The sequence below is a fragment of the Salmo salar genome, chromosome 08, assembly GCF_965601325.2.
Source record: "Salmo salar chromosome 08, fSalSal1, whole genome shotgun sequence".
Lineage (NCBI taxonomy): Eukaryota > Metazoa > Chordata > Actinopteri > Salmoniformes > Salmonidae > Salmo > Salmo salar.
Genome location: NC_138298.1, coordinates 20,096,826 through 20,123,756, shown reverse-complemented (window position 1 = coordinate 20,123,756; position 26,931 = coordinate 20,096,826). Strand labels below are relative to the sequence as shown.

At 43.7% G+C, this 26,931-nt stretch overlaps 1 protein-coding gene across 1 annotated transcript; it reads right to left on the bottom strand.

Moving 5' to 3' along the window:
• Nucleotides 1–516: 516 nt before the first annotated feature.
• LOC106610175 (uncharacterized) lies at nt 517–10,965 on the bottom strand. Its single transcript, XM_014209368.3, has 9 exons — nt 10,702–10,965; nt 9,092–9,163; nt 8,888–8,953; nt 8,714–8,773; nt 8,312–8,470; nt 7,839–7,896; nt 5,238–5,314; nt 4,666–4,712; nt 517–1,242 (listed from the first exon to the last, which is right to left on the bottom strand). The coding sequence occupies exons 1-8, from the start codon at nt 10,820–10,822 to the stop codon at nt 4,678–4,680; spliced, it is 648 nt and encodes a 215-aa protein (XP_014064843.1). The 5' UTR covers nt 10,823–10,965; the 3' UTR covers nt 517–1,242; nt 4,666–4,677.
• Nucleotides 10,966–26,931: the final 15,966 nt, after the last annotated feature.

Below are 26,931 nucleotides of genomic sequence, written 5' to 3'. Positions count from 1 at the left end.
TACACACAGTGCTATATCAACTAGATGTTTATTTATTTATTTAACTAGGCAAGTCAGTTAAGAACAAATTCTTATTTACAATGACGGCCTACCCCAGACGACGCTGGGCCAAGTGTTCACCACCCTATGGGACTCCCAATCACGGCCGGATGTGATAAAGCCTGGACTCGAACCAGGGATTGTAGTGACACCTCTTTCACAGAGTTACAGTGCCTTAGACCGCTGCACCACTCGGGAGCCCAAACTATATCAGATATATCTGACAAGACATTTATTTATTTTTTGATCAAATGTTTATTTAATTTCATTTATATTGACATAGGGGTACAAAGAAAATATGGAGGAGACACATTAACCCTCCACCCTGCCCCCCCAACCTCCTTCACTCAACACATATTTATAAAGTAGATATATAGACTTCTTACATGACTTTTAAAGGTCTACTCTAGACACTCATCAAAAAACTGCAGATGTTTCAATGATCTAAAGGGATAAAACATGTTTATATGCCAAATACTGGCACTATAACTGTCCAGGTGAATGCGAATGGAATGGCATCAAACGCATGGAAACCAAGTTTCTGATGTATTTGATACCATTCCACTCATTCTGCTCCAGCCATTACCCCGAGCCATCCTCCTCAATGAAGGTGCCACCAACCTCCTGTGTTTTACTCCTTCCTCTCTCACTGATTCCCTCTCTCACTGCATGACAGCTGAATACAAAAGGCAATAAAACAATCACATAAAAAGTGAATATGAACTTGAAACAATGACTAAAAGGCACAGTACTGAGTTGATGGCGTTGCAAAAAGCATTCATTATTAGGCCGACCACAATCAGGATCCGTGTAGTGAAAGGACTATTGCCGCACACTGTTTCTCCATAGAATCTATACCACAGCACATTTGACGGTGGACTGCGCAGATTTTAAGATGTTACGTTCTAAAAACGTTTACCTTGTGCATTTATTGTTACTTGTCTTTTGTTTATGCTGAAATGGAAAATCAATTCAGCATTTCCTGTTTTTTGCAGTCACCTTGGTGGAGGTGTTGCTTCCTTGTTGTCAATGTGGTCTGTTGATGACGTTGCTTTGACATTGACATGAATAGAAGAAGCCTACAGTGCTGCTGGGTCACAGAATGTCCCCTGCGCTGGGGAAATGTCCTTTGTCACTGGCAGTACAGCAAGAGGACGGTTGGGAGAGAGAATTGACTGACTCCATGACTCTTTAGAGACTAGCCTAGAGGAGACAGACAGACAGGGAGAGGTCATGTGACTACATACAGTACAGTACATGTTCATACAATCAATAGAATAACATCCTTCATTGGAAGGAGTGACGTGATGTTTTAACATTCGTTTGGTTGTCACACCACACCCTCTGACCTACAGTATGTAACTCACAAGCCAAAGGTCCTTGGGAAGGAATGAGAATGATGTAATTTCACAATCAGATAGCTGGCATGTTGATCCTCTAGTCTACACCAAACTGTCAATAAATCCCCCATTGGAAACAACAGATATTTACAGTTGATTTTTATGTAGTTAGAGTAGGTCTACAATAGGGCATGCTGTCTACAGCAGTGGAGGCTGGTGGGAGGAGCTATAGGAGGACGGGCTCATTATAATGGCTAGAATGGAATACATGGAACGGAGTCAAACGTGTGGTTTCCATATGTTTGATGTGTTTTATACCGTTCCATTTATTACATTCCAGCCATTACAATGAGCCCGTCCTCCAAATAGCTCCTCCCACCAGCCTCTACAGTAGGCCTGCCCTACACAGTTAACTGAGTAGTCTATGACCCTCCACCCTTATGGCACGCTGCAAACCAACAGAACCCTGGGGGAAAAAAGCTGTGTGTGAATGACGTGAGCTCACAGCTAGTCTAATGGACCTTGACCCTCCCAGCCTTTCTGAGAGAGAGAACAAGGGGCCATCCCTACGCCCTGTTGCGCCACACTTCCATGCATGCCTGTGGTAATCGCTAACAGATGTCAGGACACTTCCTGCTTCAGAGGGTTAGAAGGTTACAATGGGTACAGAGGACTAGGGGACAGAGTTCAGCAGTCACTGTGTGTGTATGTGTGTGTGTGTGTGTGTGTGTGTGTGTGTGTGTGTGTGTGTGTGTGTGTGTGTGTGTGTGTGTGTGTGTGTGTGTGTGTGTGTGTGTGTGTGTGTGTGTGTGTGCCCTTATGTCAGTAAGTGAGGTATGTGTTTGTGCAGTCATGTGTATATTTCTGTGCGTGTGAGTGTGTGTGTCAGAGAGATAATAGAAGCATGTGTGGGAGTATGTGAGACTCTGTCTCGCTCTGTATCTGTATTTATGTGTGAATGTGTGTGTGAATGTGTGTGTGTGTGTGTGTGTGTGTGTGTGTGTGTGTGTGTGTGTGTGTGTGTGTGTGTGTGTGTGTGTGTGTGGCCACCACGTATCAAAACAAACTATGCAGGGGGAACAGAAATTACTGTTGTGGTGGGCCGGGCAACTGCAGGCTGACTTCGGTAGTCAGTTGAACAGTGTTTCCTCCGACAAATTGGTGCAGCTCGCTTCCGGGTTAGGCGGGTGGTTGTTAAGAAGTACGGTTTGGCGGATCATGTTTCGGAGGACGCATGACTCGACCTTCGCCTCTCCCGAGCCTATTATGGAGTTGCAGCGATGAGACAAGATCGTAATTGGATCGCAATTGGATATCATGAAATTGGGGAGAAAAACATGGTAAAATACAACCCCCCCCCCCAAAACAGAAATGACTGTTGATAAATGGGCTCCCGAGTGGCGCAGCGGTCTAAGACACTGCATTTCAGTGCAAGAAAGGTCACTACGATCCCTGGTTCGAACCCAGGCTGCATTACATCTGGCTGTGATTGGGAGTCCCATTGGGCGGTGCACAATTGTCCCAGCGTTGTCTGAGTTTGGCCGTCATTGTAAATAAGAATATGTTCTTAACTGATTTTCCTAGTTAAATAAAGGATAAATACCTGTGCATGATGAGTATGTACACTACCGTTCAAAAGTTTGGGGTCACTTAGGAATGTCCTTGTTTTTGAAAGAAAAGCACATTCTTTGTCCATTAAAATAACATCTAATTGATCAGAAATACAGTGTAGACATTGTTAATGTTGTAAATGACTATTGTAGCTGGAAACGGCAGATTTTTTATGGAATATCTGCATAGGTGTACAGAGGCCCATTATCAGCAACCATCACTCCTGTGTTCCAATGGCACGTTGTGTTAGCTAATCCAAGTTTATCATTTTAAAAGGCTAATTGATCACTAGAAAATCCTTTTGCAATTATGTTAGCACAGCTGAAAACTGTTGTCCTGATTAAAGAAGCAATAATACTGGCCTTCTTTAGACTAGTTGAGTATCTGGAGCATCAGCATTTGTGAGTTCGATTACAGGCTCAAAATGGCCAGAAACAAAGACTTTCTTCTGAAACTTGTCAGTCTATTCTTGTTCTGAGAAATGAAGGCTATTCCATGCTAGAAATTGCCAAGAAACTGGAGATCTCGTACCACGCTGTGTACTATTCCCTTCACAGAACAGCGCAAACTGGCTCCAACCAGAATAGAAAGAGGAGTGGGAGGCCCCGGTGCACAACTGAGCAAGAGGACAAGTACATTAGAGTGTCTAGTTTGAGAAACAGACGCCTCACAAGTCCTCAACTGGCAGCTTTATTAATAGTACCTGCAGGTTGGTGGCACCTTAATTGGGGAGGACGGGCTCTTGGTAATGGCTAGAGCGGCATAAGTGGAATGGTATCAAATACATCAAACAAGGGGCAAAACTTTCAATGGGGACAGAGGGGACATGTCCCCCCCACATTTTGAAATTGCATTTTTGTTCCCCCGAGTTTTATCATTGGAATGTGATACAAAACGGACGCCTCCGAGCGGTCAGGCAGGCTGTTTGGAGTGTTTATCCTACCGGATGTTTTTTTGTTTTTTTTAAATGTCCCTCCCACTTCTAAAACAAAAGTTGCACCACTGCATCAAACATGTTGTTTTCAAGTGTTTGATGCCATTCCATTTGCTCCCTTCGAGACATTATTATGAGCCGTCCTCCCCTCAGCAGCCTCCACTGACCAAGGCCTGTATTTATAAAGTGTCACAGAGTACTGTGCTGATCTAGGATCAGGTCTCTCCATCCATGTCCATCTTATTAATTATGATCTAAAAGGCTAAACTGACCCTAGATCCTTTCTCTTAATCAAATGATAGACTGTTGAGTTTCATGTTACAGTAACCCACGTCAACAGCAGCAGGTCATGTTATTATGTCACCAGGACAACACATTATGTCATCACCAGGCTGTCTGTCCTCCTTCCCTGTTCCTGAGTTGCATTGATGGATGTGACTGACGCATTCACCTGTCACCACCTTGGACTCTATTCAATCCGTATTACAGATATTCAGCGTTAAAGCGTGATTGAAATGTAAATGCAATATTACGCATTAGCGGAGACTACGTTCACGGTAAACGCTGCCTATCTCGGCTCCATCAGGAATTACCTTTACATTTATATCGCGCGATCTGTAACCTTTCAGTGATGCAGATTGAATAGAGCCCATTATCTTATCCTGCAGCGTTGCTACATAAACAGCAAAGTACAGTAGAGTTGACTACTATAGTGTTAGTAAGTAACAGGTGTATGTTTACCATGATCTCATGTTAGATCCCTTGTCCAGAGTCCATTCGAACTCCACCTAAAAAAACAAATAGACAACTCATGTGACGAATACAATATCCCTGTATAAATCACAAACATTATGGACATTTACAGTCTACGAATAGCTTTCCTATCAGTATGTACTTAGATATTTAAAGTGCACATACAAAAGGAATTGACTCCAGTCTGGCCCATGTATGAACGCTATTGTCGCACTTGCAGTGGCTCAGTAATAAAGTATACAATGGCGCCCTCTATTGGAGAAAAGTTATACTCAACCAACCTGTTTTCACAGTAGCATTTATCAGGGAAAGGCATGTGATTACATATGTCCACATTTCAATTACAAAACAGGAGTGAGTAGTCAACAGAGTTTACAACAGACAGATCTTCTTATTGTGGACCAAGAGTAGTCTAATGCTTGGAGAACAAGGACGGCCATTGCCAACTAACAGACAAGATATACAGCCTCAGCTCAGATTGTTCCACTTATACATTATTTTCAAAGATAATCATTAGTGGGCTGCTATACATTTTCTTTTGGGGTTTTTAGATGACTCACCATCTTTATTCATCCACTGTTCCAGGTCTTCCATCTCCAGCTCCAACACAGAGGGGACATCATCCTCAAACATGGGCCTGGAAAACAGCCAACATAGTCAGCCCATCATATTAGTGTTTTGACATTCGAAAATGACAAAATAAAGGGACTAAAATGAAGGGAGTGTAGAGGGGAAAAAATACAAACATCCACTGTTGAGGTATAAAGACAATCCAAAACAGTTTTGAGGGGTTTCTCACACGATGTACTGGTCTCAAATGAAACTCCTAAGGAATATGCTGTTTTTCACTGATTTCCATCCGAAACTGTTCGTATTTGAATAAGCACTGTCCTTCCCTCCCATAGTTTGACATGATTTTCTACTCAAGGCCATTTGAGTGGTAGTATTGCTGATTCTCACAGGAGGGCGCTCTCGTCATTGATTCCAGTTTCCTGTCAATGCGCTGAAGTCATCATGGACACATGATTGGCTTAGAGAGAGAGAGCGTTCATGTGCACTGTAAAGTTTTGACAGGAGATCGTTTTTTGATGGTTATTTCCTTTATGTTAGTCTGTCTCTTCCACTAAAGATACCTTAGTCATACCGTACATTCTCACATGGAGGCTGGTTACCAGGGACAGGGTTTCATATCATAGCAGGAAGAACTGGAGCTTTGCCATATTTCTGCTGAAATGCTCGTTCATAAGTTCTCAGGCTAATGCGTAAACACTTAGATTCACACATGATACTTCTTGACTATATACTTTATGTCAGATATGATTGACTGGTGTGTGTGTGTTTGTGTGAAACAACTTGTTGAGGAAAAGAGCAAACGCGCGTGCGCACACACACACACACACACACACACACACACACACACACACACACAGAAAGAGAGAGAGAGACACACACACACGGCGTGCACACACACACACACACACACACAGGGCACACACACACTCACACACGCCTGTTTCAAACTCCTCAACGTCTTTCTTTCTAAACAGGAAATAACAAACAGAGGCGAGAAAGGGTGAGGTCAAAATCATACCAAGGGAAACAGATTTACTGCCATATACGAATTTAAGTGACTTCAACTTGAAATGTATAGAGAGCACAGTCAAGACAGCAGTAGCCTAGATACAGTGCATTCGGAAAGCATTCAGACCCCTTGACTTTTTCCACATTTTGTTACGTTACAGCCTTATTCTAAAATGGATTAAATTGTTTTGTTCCTTCATCAATCTACACACAATACCCCATAATGACAAACCAAAAACAGTTTTTTAGACATCTTTGCAAATTTATAAAAAAAATATAACATTTGCATAAGTATTCAGACCCTTTACTCAGTACTTTGTTGAAACACCTTTGGCAGTGATTACAGCCTTGAGTCTTCTTGGGTATGACGCTACAACCTTGGCACACCTGTATTTGGGGATTTTTAGGTCTCTCCAGAGATATTCGATCTGGTTCAAGTCCGGGCTCTGGCTGGGCCACTCAAGGACATTCAGACTAGTCCCGAAGCCACTCCTGCGTTGTCTTGGCTGTGTGCTTAGGGTCATTGTCCTGTTGGAAGGTGAACATTCGCCCCAGTCTGAGGTCCTGAGCACTCTGGAACAGGTTTTCATCAAGGATCTCTCTGTACTTTGCTCCGTTCATCTTTCCCTCAAGCCTGACTAGTCTTCCAGTCCCTGCTGCTTAAAAACATCCCCACAGCATGATGCTGCCACCACCATACTTCACCGTAGGATGGTGCCAGGTTTCCTCCAGACGTGACACTTGGCATTCAGGCCAAAGAGTTCAATCTTGGTTTCATCAGACCAGAGAATCCTTTTTATTATGGTCTGAAAATCCTATAGGTACTGTTTGGAAAACTCCAAATGGGCTGTCATGTTCCTTTTACTGAGGAGTGACATCTGTCTGGCCACTCTACCATAAAGGACTGGTTGGTGGAGTGCTGCAGAGATGGATGTTCTCCTGGAAACTTCTCCCATCTCCACAGAGGAACTATGGAGCGCTGTCAGAGTGACTATCGGGTTCTTGGTCACCTCCCTGACATTGGCCCTTCTCCCCTGATCGCTCAGTTTGGCCGGGCGGCCAGCTCTAGGAAGAGTCTTGGTGGATCCAAACCTCTATTTATCCATTTAAGAATCTATTTAGTTTTTTTTTTTTAGGTTTAAGGTTTTGGACCCTTGTGTACTAGGCAGTAAGTGAAACTCACTACACATTAGCACAGTTTACATGATTTATTTCTGCTGTGTTCTTGTGGACCTTCAATGCCTTTCCAAATCAATTGAATTTACTACAGGTGGACTCCAATCAAGTTGTAGAAACATCTCAAGGATGATCAATGGAAACAGGATGCACCTGAGCTCGATTTCGAGTCTCCTAGCAAAGGGTCTATATACTTATGTAAATAAGGTATTTCTGTTTTTTTGCTAAAATATCTAAAAACCTGTTTTCACCTTGTCAATATGTGGTATTGATTGTAGATTAATGAGGGAAATACTATATATTTTAGAATAAGGCTGTAATGTAACAAAATGTGGAAAAAGTCAAGGGGTCTGAATACTTTCCGAATGCACTATATAACTCATACTGCAGTGTTCAATACTTACATTGGAACGTTTTCTGTGTCATCGCTACCATGCAAATATTTATCCTCTTCTACATTATCTGTAATAGGAAACCATCATTATAGCCAACATCGTGCACCATCTAATAAAGTAATGTCAAAGTACATTAACAATATCCACTCATACATTGTATACTGTATTGTGGTTGAGTATACAACTGTAGGCCTACACACTATTCTAAATAAGTGTGCACAAAGCTAAACATAGCCCTACTCAGACCAGTTTTTCACATGTCATAGTGTTGTAACGTACCCATGCAATGAAAAGGACGACTGAATTGTACAATACATCTAGTCATAAGAATTTGTTCTTAACTGACTTGCCTAGTTAAAGGTAACATTTTAAATAAAATAAATAAGCAGATCTGTCATGGTGTATGAGAATTGGGTCATGTCGCCTGTTGCTTCTCATCATGTGGACATATTTCCAGCTATAGCACAGTTCTCACGACTTACCAGAATTGCTCTTTTCTTTCCGATTCCATCTGCGGTTGATTATGACTACGCCCACTACCATGGCGATGATCACGGCCACCAGCACAACAGGAACCAGGATGAAGGTGGGACTCAGACTTTCCTCCAACGGTGCTTCAGAGGATTTGAGATGATCCTCCCCTGGAAGAGGAACCATCATGGTGGGAAACTGATCATGTTGCTACAGATGTAACATCAGCTTGTCTGCAATGTTTCTGCAATTATTTTCACCATCTCAATAATCGCTTCTAACACACTGTTTTCTTAAACACTACATCAATGTTGTTGTTTGTGTTCAATCAATCAAATCAATCAAGTTTATTTTGTAAAGCCCCTTTTACATCAGCAGTTGTCACAAAGTGCTGATGTACTGATGTAATATACCTTCTAAATGGACACCTGGACTGTATCCAGAACCAGATTCAGCTTCAGTCTCATATCCCTCTGAAATGACATAAAATGAAATGAAAAACCAGAGGGCCTTTTTGTTGTTGTCATGCAAGGCTCTGATGGAAATCAGGTAATGCAATTGTGTTATGGAGACAGGTGTAATCTCACCTGAAGGACTCTCAGATGATAGGTATGAGTCTGGTGTAGGGGTAGCATCACTTGCAGTTGGGATCACTGGGAACATTGAGAAAAGTATCAACACAAGCACATCTAATGCCAAACCCGTTGGAAATGGACAGTTATGAGCTATTGCCACCAGGTTGTTTTGGAGGAGTTTGCACATGGGGGAAGCAGATAACAGCTAAAGCTCACCTGAGAACCCCGCATCATTTTCTGTTTGTGTTTCTTCAACAGTATTTGTGTCCTCATCACTCTGGCAGAGCACTGCAATGAATGAAAGAGTCAATGGTTAAGCAACATAGGGCCAGGAGTTTTTCATTATAACACGACCTGACCTCAAGCCTACTGTATAATGACAGCCAAGAGTTTTCCCGGGACACTTGGCCAGGAAAAAAATCATCACCCTAGTTTTATGCAATTTAGAATATTCGGGATTCATAAAAAACCCACGAAAGACTCCACGATGTGCAAACTACACTGAGTCAGATAGTATGATAGTGTTTCCCAGAAAAAGGAGCTTAAACAGTCATCAGATCTTTGAATGTGAATGAGTTTGGGCCTGTCAGTAGTGTACTTGGTTGAGAGCTGTGACCTTAATCATGTTTATCATCAAAATGAGCCTATGTATCATACACTCTAAAAGCGTTCTTCAGCTGTCTCCATAGGCTAACCCTTTTTGGTTGCAGGTAGTACCCCTTTGGGGTCCATGTAGAACCCTCTGTAGCTGGAACCAAAAGCGTTCTACCTGGAACCAAAAAGGGTTCTTCAAAGGGTTCTCCTATGGGGACAGCCTAATAACCCTTTTAGGTTCTAGATAGCACCTTTCTTTGTGTAGGTTAACCCCGGACATTCCTAGAACCATCACAGACACATCTTACTGTAAATGTTTGGGCGTGTACAGTGTAATTCAAAATTAATGTGTTGAGGAGACATGGACATGGCATTAAAAACCCTTCAAAATAAACATATCCCTTGGTTACCAGCCAGTGGTTACAGTGAAAAAGGCAAGGCACATATACTGGCAGTAGACACAGATGGAGATAACACACACCACAGAGGGAACAAACTGTGCCATTAGGCACATATACTGGCAGTAGACACAGATGGAGATAACACACACCACAGAGGGAACAAACCGTGCCATTAGGCCTAGGTAATGCCATTGCGAAAATGTTTGTTAATGGTTTTCCTACTAACAAAACACAATGTTCTCGTTCTTTTGGTGAAGATGGGTCTTTTGAAATAAAACAGGAACATCAACGTTTCACTGTGTTTATAGCTGATTCTTATCATTCGTAACTAACAACCTGTTGCAAGAAGGGATGTGAACTCAGCCTCTTTCACAATTGAAATGTAACAGAGATGTACAAAGACAACAACATCCGTTTGAATAGAAGTGAAAAAGCTCTAGGAGAGCGATTCAAATATTCAACTTCAGAAAGCATTGTGAAGCAACTCAAAGACACATGTAACCATACAGCAGCGATTACTCAGGTACTCAGTAGGTAAGACCTACTGGATAGAATACCATGTAGTCAAAAGGCCTAGAACTTTCACTATCTCTTCATAAAACGTGTCCACACATATTTCAGCAGCCACCACCCGCCAATATAAACCACATTTCAGCAGACTATTACATTCTCAGGCAAACTGAAAAAAAGAAAAGAACACAGAGACACCAAGAGAAAACAGACAGGTAATGAAAGTGAGTGAATGTAGTAGAGTAGAGAAAGCCATGAAAGCTCTGTTTCCAATGAGCAGTAAGGGCAAATGATCTTTCCAATTCCACAGTCCACACCTACCAGTCCCAGCCAAGCAGGCTGTCAGCGCCAGCAGCAACATGATCGACGATGGGGTCATTTCCCTGTGGCCTTTCCTCCCTCTCGTCCTTGTGTTACCATGGACAGGAGCAGCAGCAGACATGGTGACATTGTGTGGTGGTGGTGCCCATTTCCTTCTGCCTACTAATGTCTTTCACGGCATCCTACTTCCTGATTCAGGGCTGCTTTTGACTCACCTAGAGACTCACAGAGAGGAGGAGGATGAGAGAGAGGGCGAAGGGGGAGAGAGACAGAGATAGGGAGGGGGGGAGGGGGGGAGGGAGGGAGGGAGGGAGGGAGGGAGGGAGGGAGGGAGGGAGGGAGGGAGGGAGGGAGAGAGAGAGAGAGAGAGAAAAAAAGAGAGGAAGAGAGAGAAACCTAAAGAGTACACAGCCACATAGCTACACACACCCAGCTAGATCACTCTTGCGGATGTGATGTAATTAACAGTGTGCTTGTAGCCACAAGCCTGGCAGCTCCTCTGCTCTCTGTTGAAGCAAATTCCTCCCAGTTAAGGTATTCAAGCAATCGGGGCATACCAAAGAGAAGACAAGAGCTGAGCAAACTTACTAAATGGGGGAAAGGAAAATGTTTTTCTTAGTTACATTCAGTAAGGAGCAGCTCGTAGTTGTTCTCAGGTTAGCTTCTGTTTGGATTTGAATTCAAACCGCTTACAGCGTCAGAATTGAGCTCTGAAAGTTGTATACTGTACTATCTATGGATATGTCGTTATACCTCATTAACCGTCCCCCATACCCTTAACCACCTATCCCATAAAGCATAGCCCCGGCCATGACAAGTTTAGACATGATGTCACAGGTGAATGATTTTTCTGAGTTGAAACATTTTTTTATGTTTTTTTTATTTCACCTTTATTTAACCAGGTAGGCTAGTTGAGAACAAGTTCTCATTTGCAACTGCGACCTGGCCAAGATAAAGCATAGCAATTCGACACATACAACAACACAGAGTTACACATGGAATAAACAAAACATTAATACAGTAGAACAAAAGAAAACAAAAAGTCTATATACAGTGAGTGCAAATGAGGTAAGTTAAGGCAATAAATAGGCCATGGTGGCGAAGTAATTACAATATAGCAATTAAACACTGGAATGGTAGATGTGCAGAAGATGAATGTGCAAGTAGAGATACTGGGGTGCAAAGGAGCAAGATAAATAAATAAATACAGTATGGGGATGAGGTAGGTAGATAGATGGGCTGTTTACAGATGGGCTATGTACAGGTGCAGTGATCTGTGAGCTGCTCTGACAGCTGGTGCTTAAAGCTAGTGAGGGAGATATGAGTCTCCAGCTTGAGAGATTTTTGCAGTTCGTTCCAGTCATTGGCAGCAGAGAACTGGAAGGAAAGATGGCCAAAGGAGGAATTGGCTTTGGGGGTGACCAGTGAGATATACCTGCTGGAGCACGTGCTACGAGTGGGTGCTGCTATGGTGACCAGTGAGCTGAGATAAGGCGGGACTTTACCTAGCAGAGACTTGTAGATAACCTGTAGCCAGTGGGTTTGACGACGAGTATGAAGCGAGGGCCAACCAACGAGAGTGTACAGGTCGCAATGGTGGGTAGTGTGTGGGGCTTTGGTGACAAGACGGATGGCACTGTGATAGACTGCATCCAGTTTGTTGAGTAGAGTGTTGGAGGCTATTTTATAGATGACATCACCGAAGTCGAGGATCGGTAGGATGGTCAGTTTTACGAGGGTATGTTTGGCAGCATGAGTGAAGGATGCTTTGTTGCGATATAGGATGCCGATTCTAGATTTAATTTTGGATCAGAGATGCATAATGTGAGTCTGGAAGGAGAGTTTACAGTCTAACCAGACACCCAGGTATTTGTAGTTGTCCACGTATTCTAAGTCAGAGCCGTCCAGAGTAGTGATGCTGGACGGGCGAGCAGGTGCGGGCAGTGATCGATTGAATAGCATGCATTTAGTTTTACTTGCGTTTAAGAGCAGTTGGAGGCCACGGAAGGAGAGTTGTATGGCATTGAAGCTCGTCTGGAGGTTAGTTAACACAGTGTCCAAAGAGGGGCCAGAAGTATACAGAATGGTGTCGTCTGCGTAGAGGTGGATCAGAGAATCACCAGCAGCAAGAGCGACATCATTGATGTATACAGAGAAGAGAGTCGGCCCGAGAATTGAACCCTGTGGCACACCCATAGAGACTGCCAGAGGTCTGGACAACAGGCCCTCTGATTTGACACACTGAACTCTATCAGAGAAGTAGTTGGTAAACCAGGCGAGGCAATCATTTGAGAAACCAAGGCTGTTGAGTCTGCCAATAAGAATGTGGTGATTGACAGAGTCGAAAGCCTTGGCCAGGTCGATGAATACGGCTGCACAGTAATGTCTCTTATCGATGGCGGTTATGATGTCGTTTAGGACCTTGAGCGTGGCTGAGGTGCACCCATGACCAGCTCTGAAACCAGATTGCATAGCGGAGAAGGTACGGTGGGATTTGAAATGGTCGATAATCTGTTTGTTAACTTGGCTTTCGAAGAACTTAGAAAGACAGGGTAGGATAGATATAGGTCTGTAGCAGTTTGAGTCTAGAGTGTCACCCCCTTTGAGGGGGATGACTGCGGCAGCTTTGCAATCTTTGGGAATCTCAGACGATATGAAAGAGAGGTTGAACAGGCTAGTAATAGGGGTTGCAACAATTTCAGGCAGATAATTTTAGAAATAGAGGGTCCAAATTGTCTAGCCCGGCTGATTTATATGGGTCCAGATTTTGCAGCTCTTTCAGAACATCAGATATCTGGATTTGGGTGAAGGAGAAATGGTGGGGGCATTGGCGGGTTGCTGTGGAGGGTGCTGGGCAGTTGACCGGGGTAGGGGTAGCCAGGTGGAAAGCATGGCCAGCCGTAGAGAAATGCTTATTGAAATTCTCAATTATAGTGGATTTATTGGTGGTAACAGTGTTTCCTAGCCTCAGAGCAGTGGGCAGCTGGGAGGAGGTGCTCTTATTCTCCATGGACTTCACAGTATCCCAGAACTTTTTTGAGTTAGTACTACAGGATGCACATTTCTGTTTGAAAAAGCTAGCCTTAGCTTTTCTAACTGCCTGTGTATATTTGTTCCTAACTTCCCTGAAAAGTTGCATATCACGGGGGCTATTCGATGCTAATGCAGAACGCCACAGGATGTTTTTGTGCTGGTCAAGGGCAGACAGGTCTGGAGTGAACCAAGGACTATATCTATTCCTAGTTCTACATTTTTTGAGTGGGGCATGCTTATTTAAGATGGTGTGGAAGGCACTTTTAATGAATAGCCAGGCATCATCTACTGACGGGATGAGGTCAATGTCATTCCAGGATACCCCGGCCAGGTTGATTAGAAAGGCCTGCTCGCAGAAGTGTTTTAGGGAGCATTTGACAGTGATGAGGGGTGGTCGTTTGGTCGCAGACCCATTACGGATGCAGGCAATGAGGCAGTGATCGCTGAGATCTTGATTGAAAACAGCAGAGGTGTATTTGGGGGCGAGTTAGTTAGGATGACATCTATGAGGGTGCCCGTGTTTACGGATCTGGGGTTGTACCTGATAGGTTCATTGATAATTTGTGTGAGATTGAGGGCATCAAGCTTAGATTGTAGGATGGCCGGGGTGTTAAGCATGTCCCAGTTTAGGTCACCTAGTAGCACGAGCTCAGAAGATAGATGGGGGGCAATCAATTCGCATATGGTATCGAGGGCACAGCTGGGGGCAGAGGGAGGTCTATAGCAAGCCGCAACAGTGAGAGACTTGTTTCTGGAAAGGTTAATTTTTTGAAGTAGAAGCTTGAATTGTTTGGGTACAGACTTGGATAGTAATAAGGAACTCTGCAGGCAATATTTGCAGTAGATTGCAACAACGCCCCCTTTGGCAGTTCTATCTTGGCGGAAAATGTTATAGTTAGCGATGGAGATTTCAGGGTTTTTGGTGGTTTTCCTAAGCCAGGATTCAGACACGGCTAAGACAGAGTGTGGTAGAGTGTGCTAAAGCAGTGAGTAAAACAAACTTAGGGAGTAAGCTTCTAATGTTAACATGCATGAAACTAAGGCTTTTACAGTTACAGAAGTCAACAAATGAGAGCACCTGGGGAGTGGGAGTGGAGCTAGGCAATGCAGGACCTGGATTAACCTCCACATCACCAGAGGAACAGAGGAGAAGTAAGGGTACGGCTAAAGGCTATACGAACTGGCCGCCTAGCACATGTTCAGAGTTGAGAATATAAACACAGACGCTTCCAACTGATACGAACTTTTAAAGAAATGTTGGCCGGCAAATAAAAAGTAACAGTACACACCAATGCAAATGAGGGTTTGGCAATACATAGTTAGGGTTGGGGTTATCCAGTGTACTTAAATTGTTTTAAAAGTATTATTTTATACATGTGTATTGATGATGCAATGTATTATAGACATGTATCATGTTTGACCATGATTGTTTTTGTGTCTCAAAACTCAGTTGGAGTGTTCCACAATGTGTTTCAGTATTGTGTATTATTGTATCATTGTGGAGTGACACTAATACATTTTTCTAACTCCAAGTCTAGTTGTGATTCATTGATGATGTAATTCAGGAAAATCACAGAGACATAATCTACCAGTCAATATAGGCTTTGGTAGATTAATATATTTCCTCTTTCTATCAATACTGAAGGCTTTTAAACATATTTATGTATTCACCAGCTGTGTCTAGTCTGGCAAGAGAACTAACTAGGAGGCCAGCGTGCCCGAGGATTTAATACGTCTAACTTCTATGGTCCATTAGCACCCCCATGTGGTAAAGTGTAATATGAGTTCATGAGAATACAAAAGATGGCACTGTGCTCCCATTCGACCTCAAATAGAGTCATCTCTTCTACCTCTAACTCTAGTGGAGTTGCAAGTCTGTGACCACTCAATTATATTATTTCCACAATAATGAACTAGACCGTTGGTGATCCCAGTTGGCCCGTTTAGAGATAACCTTGAAGGAACTTTAATTAGCATACATTGACTGTATAAGATTATGACCGCAGTTAGAGTTCAGAGCGCTGAGGAGATTAATATTGAACGTTTCCATGGTTTTAATTAATTAGGCTAAACAGAAAATGCTTTCGCTCTAAAAGGCAGTGAGTGTGGAGATGAAATGCTTGTTCACATCAAGCGTTACACAGAGACATAGGGGAGTCAGCCTTAACCTCTATGGGATTGGTGTGTGCCCCCCACGCCCCCACCCCGTGGGACGGTTGAGTTAACGTAGGCTAATGTGATTAGCATGAGGTTGTAAGTAACAAAAACATTTCCCAAGACATAGACATATCTGATATGGGCAGAAAGCTTAAATTCTTGCTAATCTAACTGCACTGTCCAATTTACAGTAGCTATTACAGTGAAATAATACATTTACATTTACATTTAAGTCATTTAGCAGACGCTCTTATCCAGAGCGACTTACAAAATGGTGCATTCACCTTATGATATCCAGTGGAACAACCACTTTACAATAGTGCATCTAAATCTTTTAAGGGGGGGGGTTAGAAGGATTACTTTATCCTATCCTAGGTATTCCTTAAAGAGGTGGGGTTTCAGGTGTCTCCGGAAGGTGGTGATTGACTCCGCTGTCCTGGCGTCGTGAGGGAGCTTGTTCCACCATTGGGGTGCCAGAGCAGCGAACAGTTTTGACTGGGCTGAGCGGGAACTGTGCTTCCTCAGAGGTAGGGGGGCCAGCAGGCCAGTGGTGGATGAACGCAGTGCCCTTGTTTGGGTGTAGGGCCTGATCAGAGCCTGAAGGTATGGAGGTGCCGTTCCCTTCACAGCTCCGTAGGCAATCACCATGGTCTTGTAGCGGATGCGAGCTCCAACTGGAAGCCAGTGGAGAGAGCGGAGGAGCGGGGTGACGTGAGAGAACTTGGGAAGGTTGAACACCAGACGGGCTGCGGCGTTCTGGATGAGTTGTAGGGGTTTAATGGCACAGGCAGGGAGCCCAGCCAACAGCGAGTTGCAGTAATCCAGACGGGAGATGACAAGTGCCTGGATTAGGACCTGCGCCGCTTCCTGTGTGAGGCAGGGTCGTACTCTGCGAATGTTGTAGAGCATGAACCTACAGGATCGGGTCACCGCCTTGATGTTAGTGGAGAACGACAGGGTGTTGTCCAGGATCACGCCAAGGTTCTTAGCACTCTGGGAGGAGGACACAAGGGAGTTGTCAACCGTGATGGCGAGATCATGGAAGGGGCAGTCCTTCCCCGGGAGGAAGAGCAGCTCCGTCTTGCCGAGGTTCAGCTTGAGCTGGTGATCCGTCATCCACACTGATATGTCTGACAGACATGCAGAGATGCGATTCCTGGCCGCCTGGTTATCAGAAGGGGGAAAGGAGAAGATTAATTGTGTGTCGTCTGCATAGCAATGATAGGAGAGACCATGTGAGGATATGACAGAGCCAAGTGACTTGGTGTATAGCGAGAATAGGAGAGGGCCTAGAACAGAGCCCTGGGGGACACCAGTGGTGAGAGCGCATGGTGCGGAGACAGATTCTCGCCACGCCACCTGGTAGGAGCGACCTGTCAGGTAGGACGCAATCCAAGCGTGGGCCGCGCCGGAGATGCCCAACTCGGAGAGGGTGGAGAGGAGGATCTGATGGTTCACAGTATCAAAGGCAGCAGATAGGTCTAGAAGGATGAGAGCAGAGGAGAGAGAGTTAGCTTTAGCAGTGCGGAGAGCCTCCGTGACACAGAGAAGAGCAGTCTCAGTTGAATGCCCAGTCTTGAAACCTGACTGATTAGGATCAAGAAGGTCATTCTGAGAGAGATAGCAGGAGAGCTGGCCAAGGACGGCACGTTCAAGAGTTTTGGAGAGAAAAGAAAGAAGGGATACTGGTCTGTAGTTGTTGACATCGGAGGGATCGAGTGTAGGTTTTTTCAGAAGGGGTGCAACTCTCGCTCTCTTGAAGACGGAAGGGACGTAGCCAGCGGTCAAGGATGAGTTGATGAGCGAGGTGAGGAAGGGGAGAAGGTCTCCGGAAATGGTCTGGAGAAGAGAGGAGGGGATAGGGTCAAGTGGGCAGGTTGTTGGGCGGCCGGCCGTCACAAGACGCAAGATTTCATCTGGAGAGAGAGGGGAGAAAGAGGTCAAAGCACAGGGTAGGGCAGTGTGAGCAGGACCAGCGGTGTCGTTTGACTTAGCAAACGAGGATCGGATATCGTCAACCTTCTTTTCAAAATGGTTGACGAAGTCATCCGCAGAGAGGGAGGGGGGGGGGGGGAGGGGGAGGAGGATTCAGGAGGGAGGAGAAGGTAGCAAAGAGCTTCCTAGGGTTAGAGGCAGATGCTTGGAATTTAGAGTGGTAGAAAGTGGCTTTAACAGCAGAGACAGAAGAGGAGAATGTAGAGAGGAGTGAGTGAAAGGATGCCAGGTCCGCAGGGAGGCGAGTTTTCCTCCATTTCCGCTCGGCTGCCCGGAGCCTTGTTCTGTGAGCTCGTAGTGAGTCGTCGAGCCACGGAGCAGGAGGGGAGGACCGAGCCGGCCTGGAGGATAGGGGACAGAGAAAATCAAAGGATGCAGAAAGGGAGGAGAGGAGGGTTGAGGAGGCAGAATCAGGAGATAGGTTGGAGAAGGTTTGAGCAGAGGGAAGAGATGATAGGATGGAAGAGGAGAGAGTAGCGGGAGAGAGAGAGCGAAGGTTGGGACGGCGCAATACCATCCGAGTAGGGGCAGAGTGAGAAGTGTTGGATGAGAGCAAGAGGGAAAAGGATACAAGGTAGTGGTCGGAGATTTGGAGGGGAGTTGCAATGAGATTAGTGGAAGAACAGCATCTAGTAAAGATGAGGTCAAGCGTATTGCCTGCCTTGTGAGTAGGGGGGGAAGGTGAGAGGGTGAGGTCAAAAGAGGAGAGGAGTGGAAAGAAGGAGGCAGAGAGGAATGAGTCAAAGGTAGACGTGGGGAGGTTAAAGTCACCCAGAACTGTGAGAGGTGAGCCATCCTCAGGAAAGGAACTTATCAAGGCGTCAAGCTCATTGATGAACTCTCCAAGGGAACCTGGAGGGCGATAAATGATAAGGATGTTAAGCTTGAAAGGGCTGGTAACTGTGACAGCATGGAATTCAAATGAGGAGATAGACAGATGGGTCAGGGGAGAAAGAGAGAATGTCCACTTGGGAGAGATGAGGATTCCAGTGCCACCACCCCGCTGGCTCGATGCTCTAGGGGTATGCGAGAACACGTGGGCAGACGAAGAGAGAGCAGTAGGAGTAGCAGTGTTATCTGTGGTAATCCATGTTTCCGTCAGCGCCAGGAAGTCTAGGGACTGGAGGGTAGCATAGGCTGAGATGAACTCAGCCTTGTTGGCTGCAGACCGGCAGTTCCAGAGGCTGCCGGAGACCTGGAACTCCACGTGGGTCGTGCGCGCTGGGACCACCAGGTTAGAGTGGCAACGGCCACGCGGTGTGAAGCGTTTGTATGGCCTGTGCAGAGAGGAGAGAACAGGGATAGACAGACACATAGTTGACAAGCTACAGAAGTGTTGTTTCTTGTATTATTGTCTCCTGTGTCTTTAGAGAACTGTTTCACTTTGATATCCTTTTTCTTCTGTCCTGATTTTCTCTTTCTTTTCTTCTGTTAACTAGATATTCTTTGTTGTTCTTCGTTAGCTAGCTAGCTTCTTCCAAAAGAGTCCCTAGCAACTGCTTAGCAACTGGTAAACAATTCAGCTTGCTAAGATAACTCCAATTTTATGAAAAATAGTTATTTTCAAAAGCCTATCTTCATTGTTTGTTGCTTGTTTTTTCTCCTATTCAGTCTTGCAGTTTTCTTTTGCTTTTTTCCGATGTACTTCACTCTAAAAACCATGTAAATTTCAATATTTGTAGGAGCTCATTTTTCAGCTGCTGCTGCTCAAATTGGAGTTCCATGCTACTGTTTGAAGAGAGTGCACAATTATGAACTTGAAGATGTATTAATCAACCAATTAGGCACATTTGGGCAGTCTTGATACAACATCTTGAACATATAGGCAATGGTTCATTGGATCAGTCTAAAACACATACACTGCTGCCATCTAGTGGCCAAAATCTAAATTGCGCCTGGGCTGGAATGATACATTATGGCCTTTCTCTTGCATTTCAAAGATGATGGTACAAAAAAATACAAAAAAACGCATGTTTTTTCTTTGTATTATCTTTTACCAGATCTAATGTGTTATATTTTTCTACATTAATTTCACATTTCCACAAAATTCAATGTGTTTCCTTTTAAATGGTATCAAGAATGTGCATATCTTTGCTTCAGGTCCTGAGCTACAGGCAGTTAGATTTGGGTATGTCATTTTAGGCGAAAATTGAAAAAAGGGTCAGGATCCTTACTCAGCCTTAAAGGGATGTGCTATGATTTAGTGAATTGTATTGTGTCAACATTTTTGAGGAATATCAACCGTTACTACTAGGCGGGCGTCAAGTAGCTTAGTGGTTAGCAGGTTTTGAGAGGCGAGTTAGAGATTTGACAGTTCGAATCCCGGGACTGACGTGAAAAATCTGTCAGGAAGTGAGCTAGCGTACCGGAAGATTGCTGGTATCAAATCCTAGATGCCATTGTCTTCCGTTGTGCTATTGAGAAATCCACAACAACCCCTCCATGGGTGCTCAGTGTGGCAGCCCGCTGCTCCAACCTCTTCAACCTGCAGGCCAATACGTGTCTTTCGGTGGGGTTGGGATAAAGCGGAAGTCACATTTTAGAGTGAATCAAGCAGATTCAGGGTCTCTAGTCACTTTGTTTTCATGTATTTATTGATGTTTAATGACCACCCCTCTGTGTTAAAATAGATGTGGTCAGAGGCTGCCAAAGTGGATGACGTTATTCCTTTCCGTTTCCATGGAGACGTCAATATCTACAGCTCTGCAAATTAATCGTATCAGCAGCGAATGGGAGGATTTTATAACCATGGCTACCTAGTCAACAAGCAAATTGTTTTCATGACAAAACTTCAACCTTTAACATGCCTCCCTCCCTCCCTCATAAAATATATGATAAATTGATGCATAAGCACCAAGCATAATAAGTGAATTCAACAAAGGGAGGAAGAAGGCAGATTTAAGTATTCAAACAGGACCTACATTCCATTGGTTGCAGTGGGATAGACTATCCACCAGAGGGCAGTCCAGCCCACCGTCCTGTTGGTCATACACAGAGCGCTGCAGCCTCTATCAGTCAATTAAACCACTAACCTTTCCTCTCTCTCAAAAGAGAGGGAACAACACACGGGAGAAATAAAAGTGACCAATAAATCTAAGACTTAATAATGCATTCAGCACAACTTTTTACCCCTTTTACCTCAGCACATCTCTCACTGCAATACAATATCGATCCTTAAAGAAACAATCGCTGCTCCTTCCTGCTAAAGGGACAGAAAATAAGGCAAAAGAGTAGAACAATATCTCACTTCTAAAGAGGGAAAGCTAATTTACTCCCCAGACTCAGCATAATAGCCTATGCAGGGCACAGTGGATGTAATGGTTGGTCCTGACAGGGGGATCGTAGAGGGTCATAGGTTACGTCCAAAATGGCACTCCATTCCCTATAGTGCACTACTTTGACCAGAGCCCTGTTCAAAGTAATGCACTACATAGGGAATAGGGTGCCATTTCAGATGCAACCATAGAATTCTATTGACTGTGGATGTTAGTGTGAGGATAATTGGCTAGCTGATATATGGCATTGACAGTTGGGCATTGTGACGTACTGGAGGACTTTGTCGAGTCAGAGAGACAGACTGTCTGATGCCCAAGTGTATCTCTTTATAGTTGTTTTCTGTTTCTCTTTCCTCCGTCATCCCTCCATCATCCCTCCGTCATCCCTCCCTCACTATCAGAGCAGGCTGGTGGAAGGAGCTATAGGAGGACGGATTCATTGTAATGGCTGGAATGGAATCAATGGCACGGAGTCAAACATGGTTTCCATATGTTTGATACCGTTCCTTTAATTCCGTTCCTGCCGGTACAATGAGACCGTCCTCCTATAGCTCCTCCCACTAGCCTCCTCTGTTCACCACCCCTCCCTCAGTGAACTTCACCACTCCTTCCTTCCATGGTTGAGTTCCCTTAGTCACACTGTAAAGCTCACATGACCACATGCCATATTAATGCAGGAATTATTGTACTCATACCTTCATATCATGATATTAAAAATGTATCCACAGGGGACTCCACTGAGATTGCTATAAAGGCAACCGTTCCTTAATCATTGTTATATGTGAATATCTCCAGGGAGAATTGGGGAATAGGCAGTTGTCATTATGAATTCCTCAATGGATTATTGGGTTGCAGACAGTTGCACACTGACTGGGTGTTTTTTGCTGACTTCCATTTCACCCAAACACATCCATTATTAGTGACTACAGAGCGTAGTTATCCTTTTAATAGCCCCATGCTGTGTGAGGCTGTTGATAATGACAGAGGAAGGAGAGGTTTGCTTTGACAGAGAGGACCGCTGCTTTGTTCCTGCTGGTTGTGATGAGGCGGCATGGGAGGGACAGACAGGGAGTCAGAGAGAGAGGCCCACAGAGAGAGAGAGTGGGGGAAGAGAGAGTGAGAGAGAGATAGAGACAGAGAGAGAGCGAGAGAAAAAAAATAAAGAGTGAGGGGGAGAGAGAGAGAGACAAAACAATATCTGTTGTTTGTCAGCCAGAGATAGTGTGCTCTCTGTCTCTCTCTCTCTCTCTCTCTTTAATCTTCTCTTTTCTTCTCTCTCTTTCTCTCTCTCTTTCTCTCTTCTATTCTCTTCTCTTCTCTCTCTCTCGTTACTTTACTGACATAGCCTCTTTCTCCTTGTAGACTCCAGAGGTTAGAGAATATAGCCTGGTAATGTGTTACGTGTCGCCTCATTATCACAAACCGTTGCATGCAGGTAATGAGAGACATTTTAAATGGCTTCATTAGGATCAATAATGTATGACATGTTATACATTGTTATGGACTTTCCATCAGCTATAATAGATTAGTGGATTTCCACTGCTCACTTTTGCATTGGAATTCCCCATTAGTCTTCAGGGAGCTTCTCATCTGTACGGTCACTTCCTCCATCAGAGATTTCTTATGCATTTATTCCTAGGACGTGGATCAGCAGGGGCGTATTCATTAGTGGACACCGTAGCAACCCCTTTTTTTTCTCCAACAAAAACAAGAGTTTCTATTGAACAAATTCAGTTAGATCCCTCCCTACGTTGTCCCGTTTGGTTCCTAGTGAATACATCCCAGGCTTCTCCAGTCCTCTGAGGGTTATTAGGACTAGAAGAGGTTAGTAGTGAATTAATAGGAATGGGAACCTTACTTTAGCAGGAGAGAGTGTTCACAAATGTCCTTGCCTGCTGACATCTGAATAAACCAACATTAGCCCAAGTAGCATAATCATCATTCTTCCTGGATACGGCCTGAATATAGTATATGAATTGGATGGAGCGGCTAATAGCAATGTCGTGACATTACAAGGGCTCTTGGATGCTTTAATGCAGTGTGATAAGGAGGGTATATCAAATGCTGTCAGGCTAACATTGGTTGGGGAAATGCTTTCCATGAAACCAGGGGGGAAAGCCAAGGCAGGGAGAAAGTTACTTCATGTAATAGAAGGGGACGTCTCTCTATGGTTTATAAAGCAGCTGATGTCACAAAGGGCTATACAGAAACCCAGCCTAAAACCCAAAATAGCAAGCAATCCACTGTCTCACTACGGTTCCCTTTGTTGGGAAAACTTCCTGAACATGTGAGATTTGGCTTCTACTTATATAATGGCAAATAAAAGAGTTGACTATGAGTGAATTGAACTGAGTAGTTATTGGTGAAGGACGAAGGGGTATATTTTAGTAGATTTCGATTTCAGTTGTACTTTTTATGTACATGTGCATGCACAGTATTTTATACAATTGTATCTCATTTTCTTGAGCGTGCAATTTAGCTCAGTATTTGTATTATTTCTTTTATAGTATTTTTTTCTCATCTTTATCAAGGGTGCCAATGATTTTGGAGGTGACTACATTTAAGACCTGTAGTTCTTTGCCGATGAATAATAGTATGCTTCTGTCGGTCAGAGCTTAAGTTTAACAATTGAGGAAAGTCATATAATATAACACTGATGTCATGACGCTACATTATATGACTGTTTAAAACCATAAAACTACAGAAGCTCAAATACTCATCAATATAGATAGCAAATATGTTATCGAAAGACTGTTGTTGATAGAAGTTGGGGTATCTGAAGATACAATTCAAACTCATCCCTTCATTGACTCAGCAACACAACAGAAGGTCACACATATTGTCAAATGGGACAAGTCAGGCTATCGATTTCACAGTAGGCCTCTAACCTTTCTGGTCCTACCTGGCACAAAACAACACTTTCATACACTTCACTACAGAGTTATGAATCAAGAAAAATAAGAAACCTCCGAAAATGTCAACAAAACTTAAAATTGATGTTGGTGTTGTCTTTTTTTACGATATAAAACTCTTATAAAAGGCACAGATCTGGGGAAGGGTACCAAAAAATCTCTTCAGCATTCAAGGTCCCCAAGAACACAGTGGCCTCAATCATTCTTAAATGGAAGAGGTTTGGAACCAAGACTCTTTGAAACTTGAACCCGATCGAACTTTGGAGAGATCTGAAAATACCTGTATAGCGACGCTCCCCATCCAACCTGAAAGTGCCTGAGAGGATCTGCAGAGAAGAATGGGAGAAACTCCACAAATACAGGTGTGCCAAGCTTGTAGCGTCATACCCAAGAAGACTCGAGTCTGTAATCGCTGCCAAAGATGCTTCAACAAAGTACTGAGTAAAGGGTCTGAATATTTATGTAAATGTGATATTTCAGATTATTTTGCAATAAAACGGTTATTGCTTTGTCATTATGGGGTATTGTGTGTAGATTAAACAATTTAATCCATTTACAATGAGGCTGTAACGTAACAAAATGTGGAAAAAGTCACGGGTCTGAATACTTTCCGAATGCACCTTATACAAAATCTCTATATGAATTTACCGTTTGACAACGTCCATCCGGCTTTGAGGTTGCTGTTCGTGATGCTCTGTAAAGCCAGCTTGAACACAGAGCTTGTCAATTGATTTACGATCCGCCCCAGGTTCAAGGTTGAGGTGAAAGGTACCCTGACATTCCTTCTTAATCAAATTCAGAAGTAATTCAATCACATGCAGTTGCTCTAAAAGGTATTAATATGATCTCCAACGATTTGTAAAGGCTCTGGCCCGTGCACTGCATGTTTAAAGAAGAGTACAGACGTGTCACACAGCACAGTCATGTCTTTTCACAACTATATTGGAATATCACATCCGAAATGCACGTCATAGATAAATATATTTGAAACGCGTGAAATATATGTGAAATACGTGTGAAATAAATATGAACTACTGTATGTGATTGAAAGGTTGAAAAGCATTATCGGAGGCTAATGTAAGTCGACTACTAAGCGATACGCCTCCGTGATGTCATCACAGACGGCCTCAGACCTTTTCTAGCTGCTCTCTTCAATCTCAGTCAGTCCCCATGCCCAGGGAATATTTCCCTAAGCTATTCCCCCTCCTACACGCCCACTCTCTTTGAGCGTGTGACGTTTGAAAGTAAGATCTGTAGAGGCAGATTGTCTTCAAGCCTGTTTAGGTGTTGTATCCCCAGATGACCTCTTCATACAGGCCAGCGAGCGGTGTCAGAGACTCAGGAGAGAAGCACCATCACATTTAGAACAGACAACTTTGGGAAAGGAAGGGGAGGAAGGGGAAGAAGGATCAAAGTCTTTGGAAGTTAACTCTATTTTTATAAGAAGATTAAGCTGTTTGTCAAAGAAAGGCGTGGGACAATGATTACATCTTTTTCATCCACTCTCCACATTCTCTCTCTTTCTTCCTCTCAGCGGGGAGTTTTTGGGGATGAGAAAGAATGTCAAAAGACACTTAAAAAAACTTTTTAGATGAAATGGAACTCTTCACATACACTGCACAAAACATTAAGAACACCTGATCTTTCCATGACATAGACTGACCAGGTGAATCCAGGTGAAAGCTATGATCCCTTATTGATGTCACTTGTTAAATCCACTTCAATCAGTGTAGATGAAGGGGAGGAGACAGGTTAAAGAAGGATTTTAAGCCTTGAGACAATTGAGACATGGATTGTGTATCTGTGCCATTCAGAGGGTGAATGGGCAAGACAAAAATATTTAAGTGTCTTTGAACAGGGTACGGTAGTAGGTGCCATGCTGGGTTTATCACGCTCAATAGTTTCCCATGTGTATCAAGAATGGTTCACCACCCACAGGACATTCAGACAACTTGACACAATTGTGGGAAGCGTTGAAGTCAACATGGGCCAGCATCCCTGTGGAGCACTTTGGACACCTTGTAGTGTCCATGCCCAACAAATTGAAGGCTGTTCTCAGGGCAAAAGGGGGTGCAGCGCAATATTCAAAAGGTATTCCTAATGTTTTGTATTCTCAGTGTATATTCTACTGCATGCTACTACAGTAGGTCACAGAGAGGGTGCTTTGCACCCCAATCATCTCCCGCAATAACTCTGCTGTGTCACAGCAGTATACATGTAGTAATTACAACTAATTGTGTGACAGCAATTATTGCTGCATAATTTGTCTGTCTGTTGATTCAGTCTTCCAAACAGATGCTAATGATGTGTCATTATGACATCATATCGAGCACATTGTTGACACATGGTTGAATACGATAGGGGCACAGAACCACAATGGGGCAACTATTAAGTCCATATCAAGGCTGTTCTATGATAATGAAATGTTTGCATGTGGTTAATACTTGTGTGCGGACAGTTATTGTTTGTTTCTCACAAAACTCTAAACTCAAAATTCTAAAGAAAAACCTCTCTCAAGTCAGGGGTCCTCAATGGCATTAATCTGTGGGCCGATTGTTTCTTGAGCGGATGGTCTGGGAGCAGGAACATAATTATAAATCATTTTAACACTGCAAATTGTCCGCAAGTGTCACGGCCTCACCAGTAAAGGGGTCATTTGTAATTGTAGTATGGTCAGGGCGTGGCAGGGGGTGTTTGTTTTGTGTGTTTTGGGGGTTTTTGGTTCTAGGGGATTTTGGTTCTAGTTTTCTATTTCTATGTTTGTTTTTCCATGTTTGGCCGAGTATGGTTTCCAATCAGAGGCAGGTGTTTTTCGTTGTCTCTGATTGGAAGCCATACTTAGGCAGCCTGTTTTTTCC

Excerpts from the sequence above, each read along its gene's own strand:
- LOC106610175 (XM_014209368.3), bottom strand. The coding sequence starts at position 10,822 with ATGTCTGCTGCTGCTCCTGTCCATGGTAACACAAGGACGAGAGGGAGG. Across the intron at positions 8,774-8,887 it reads ATCATCTGAGAGTCCTTCAG|AGGGATATGAGACTGAAGCT; the intron begins GTGAGATTACAC and ends ATGTCATTTCAG. Across the intron at positions 5,315-7,838 it reads GACACAGAAAACGTTCCAAT|GCCCATGTTTGAGGATGATG; the intron begins GTAAGTATTGAA and ends GCTGTTTTCCAG.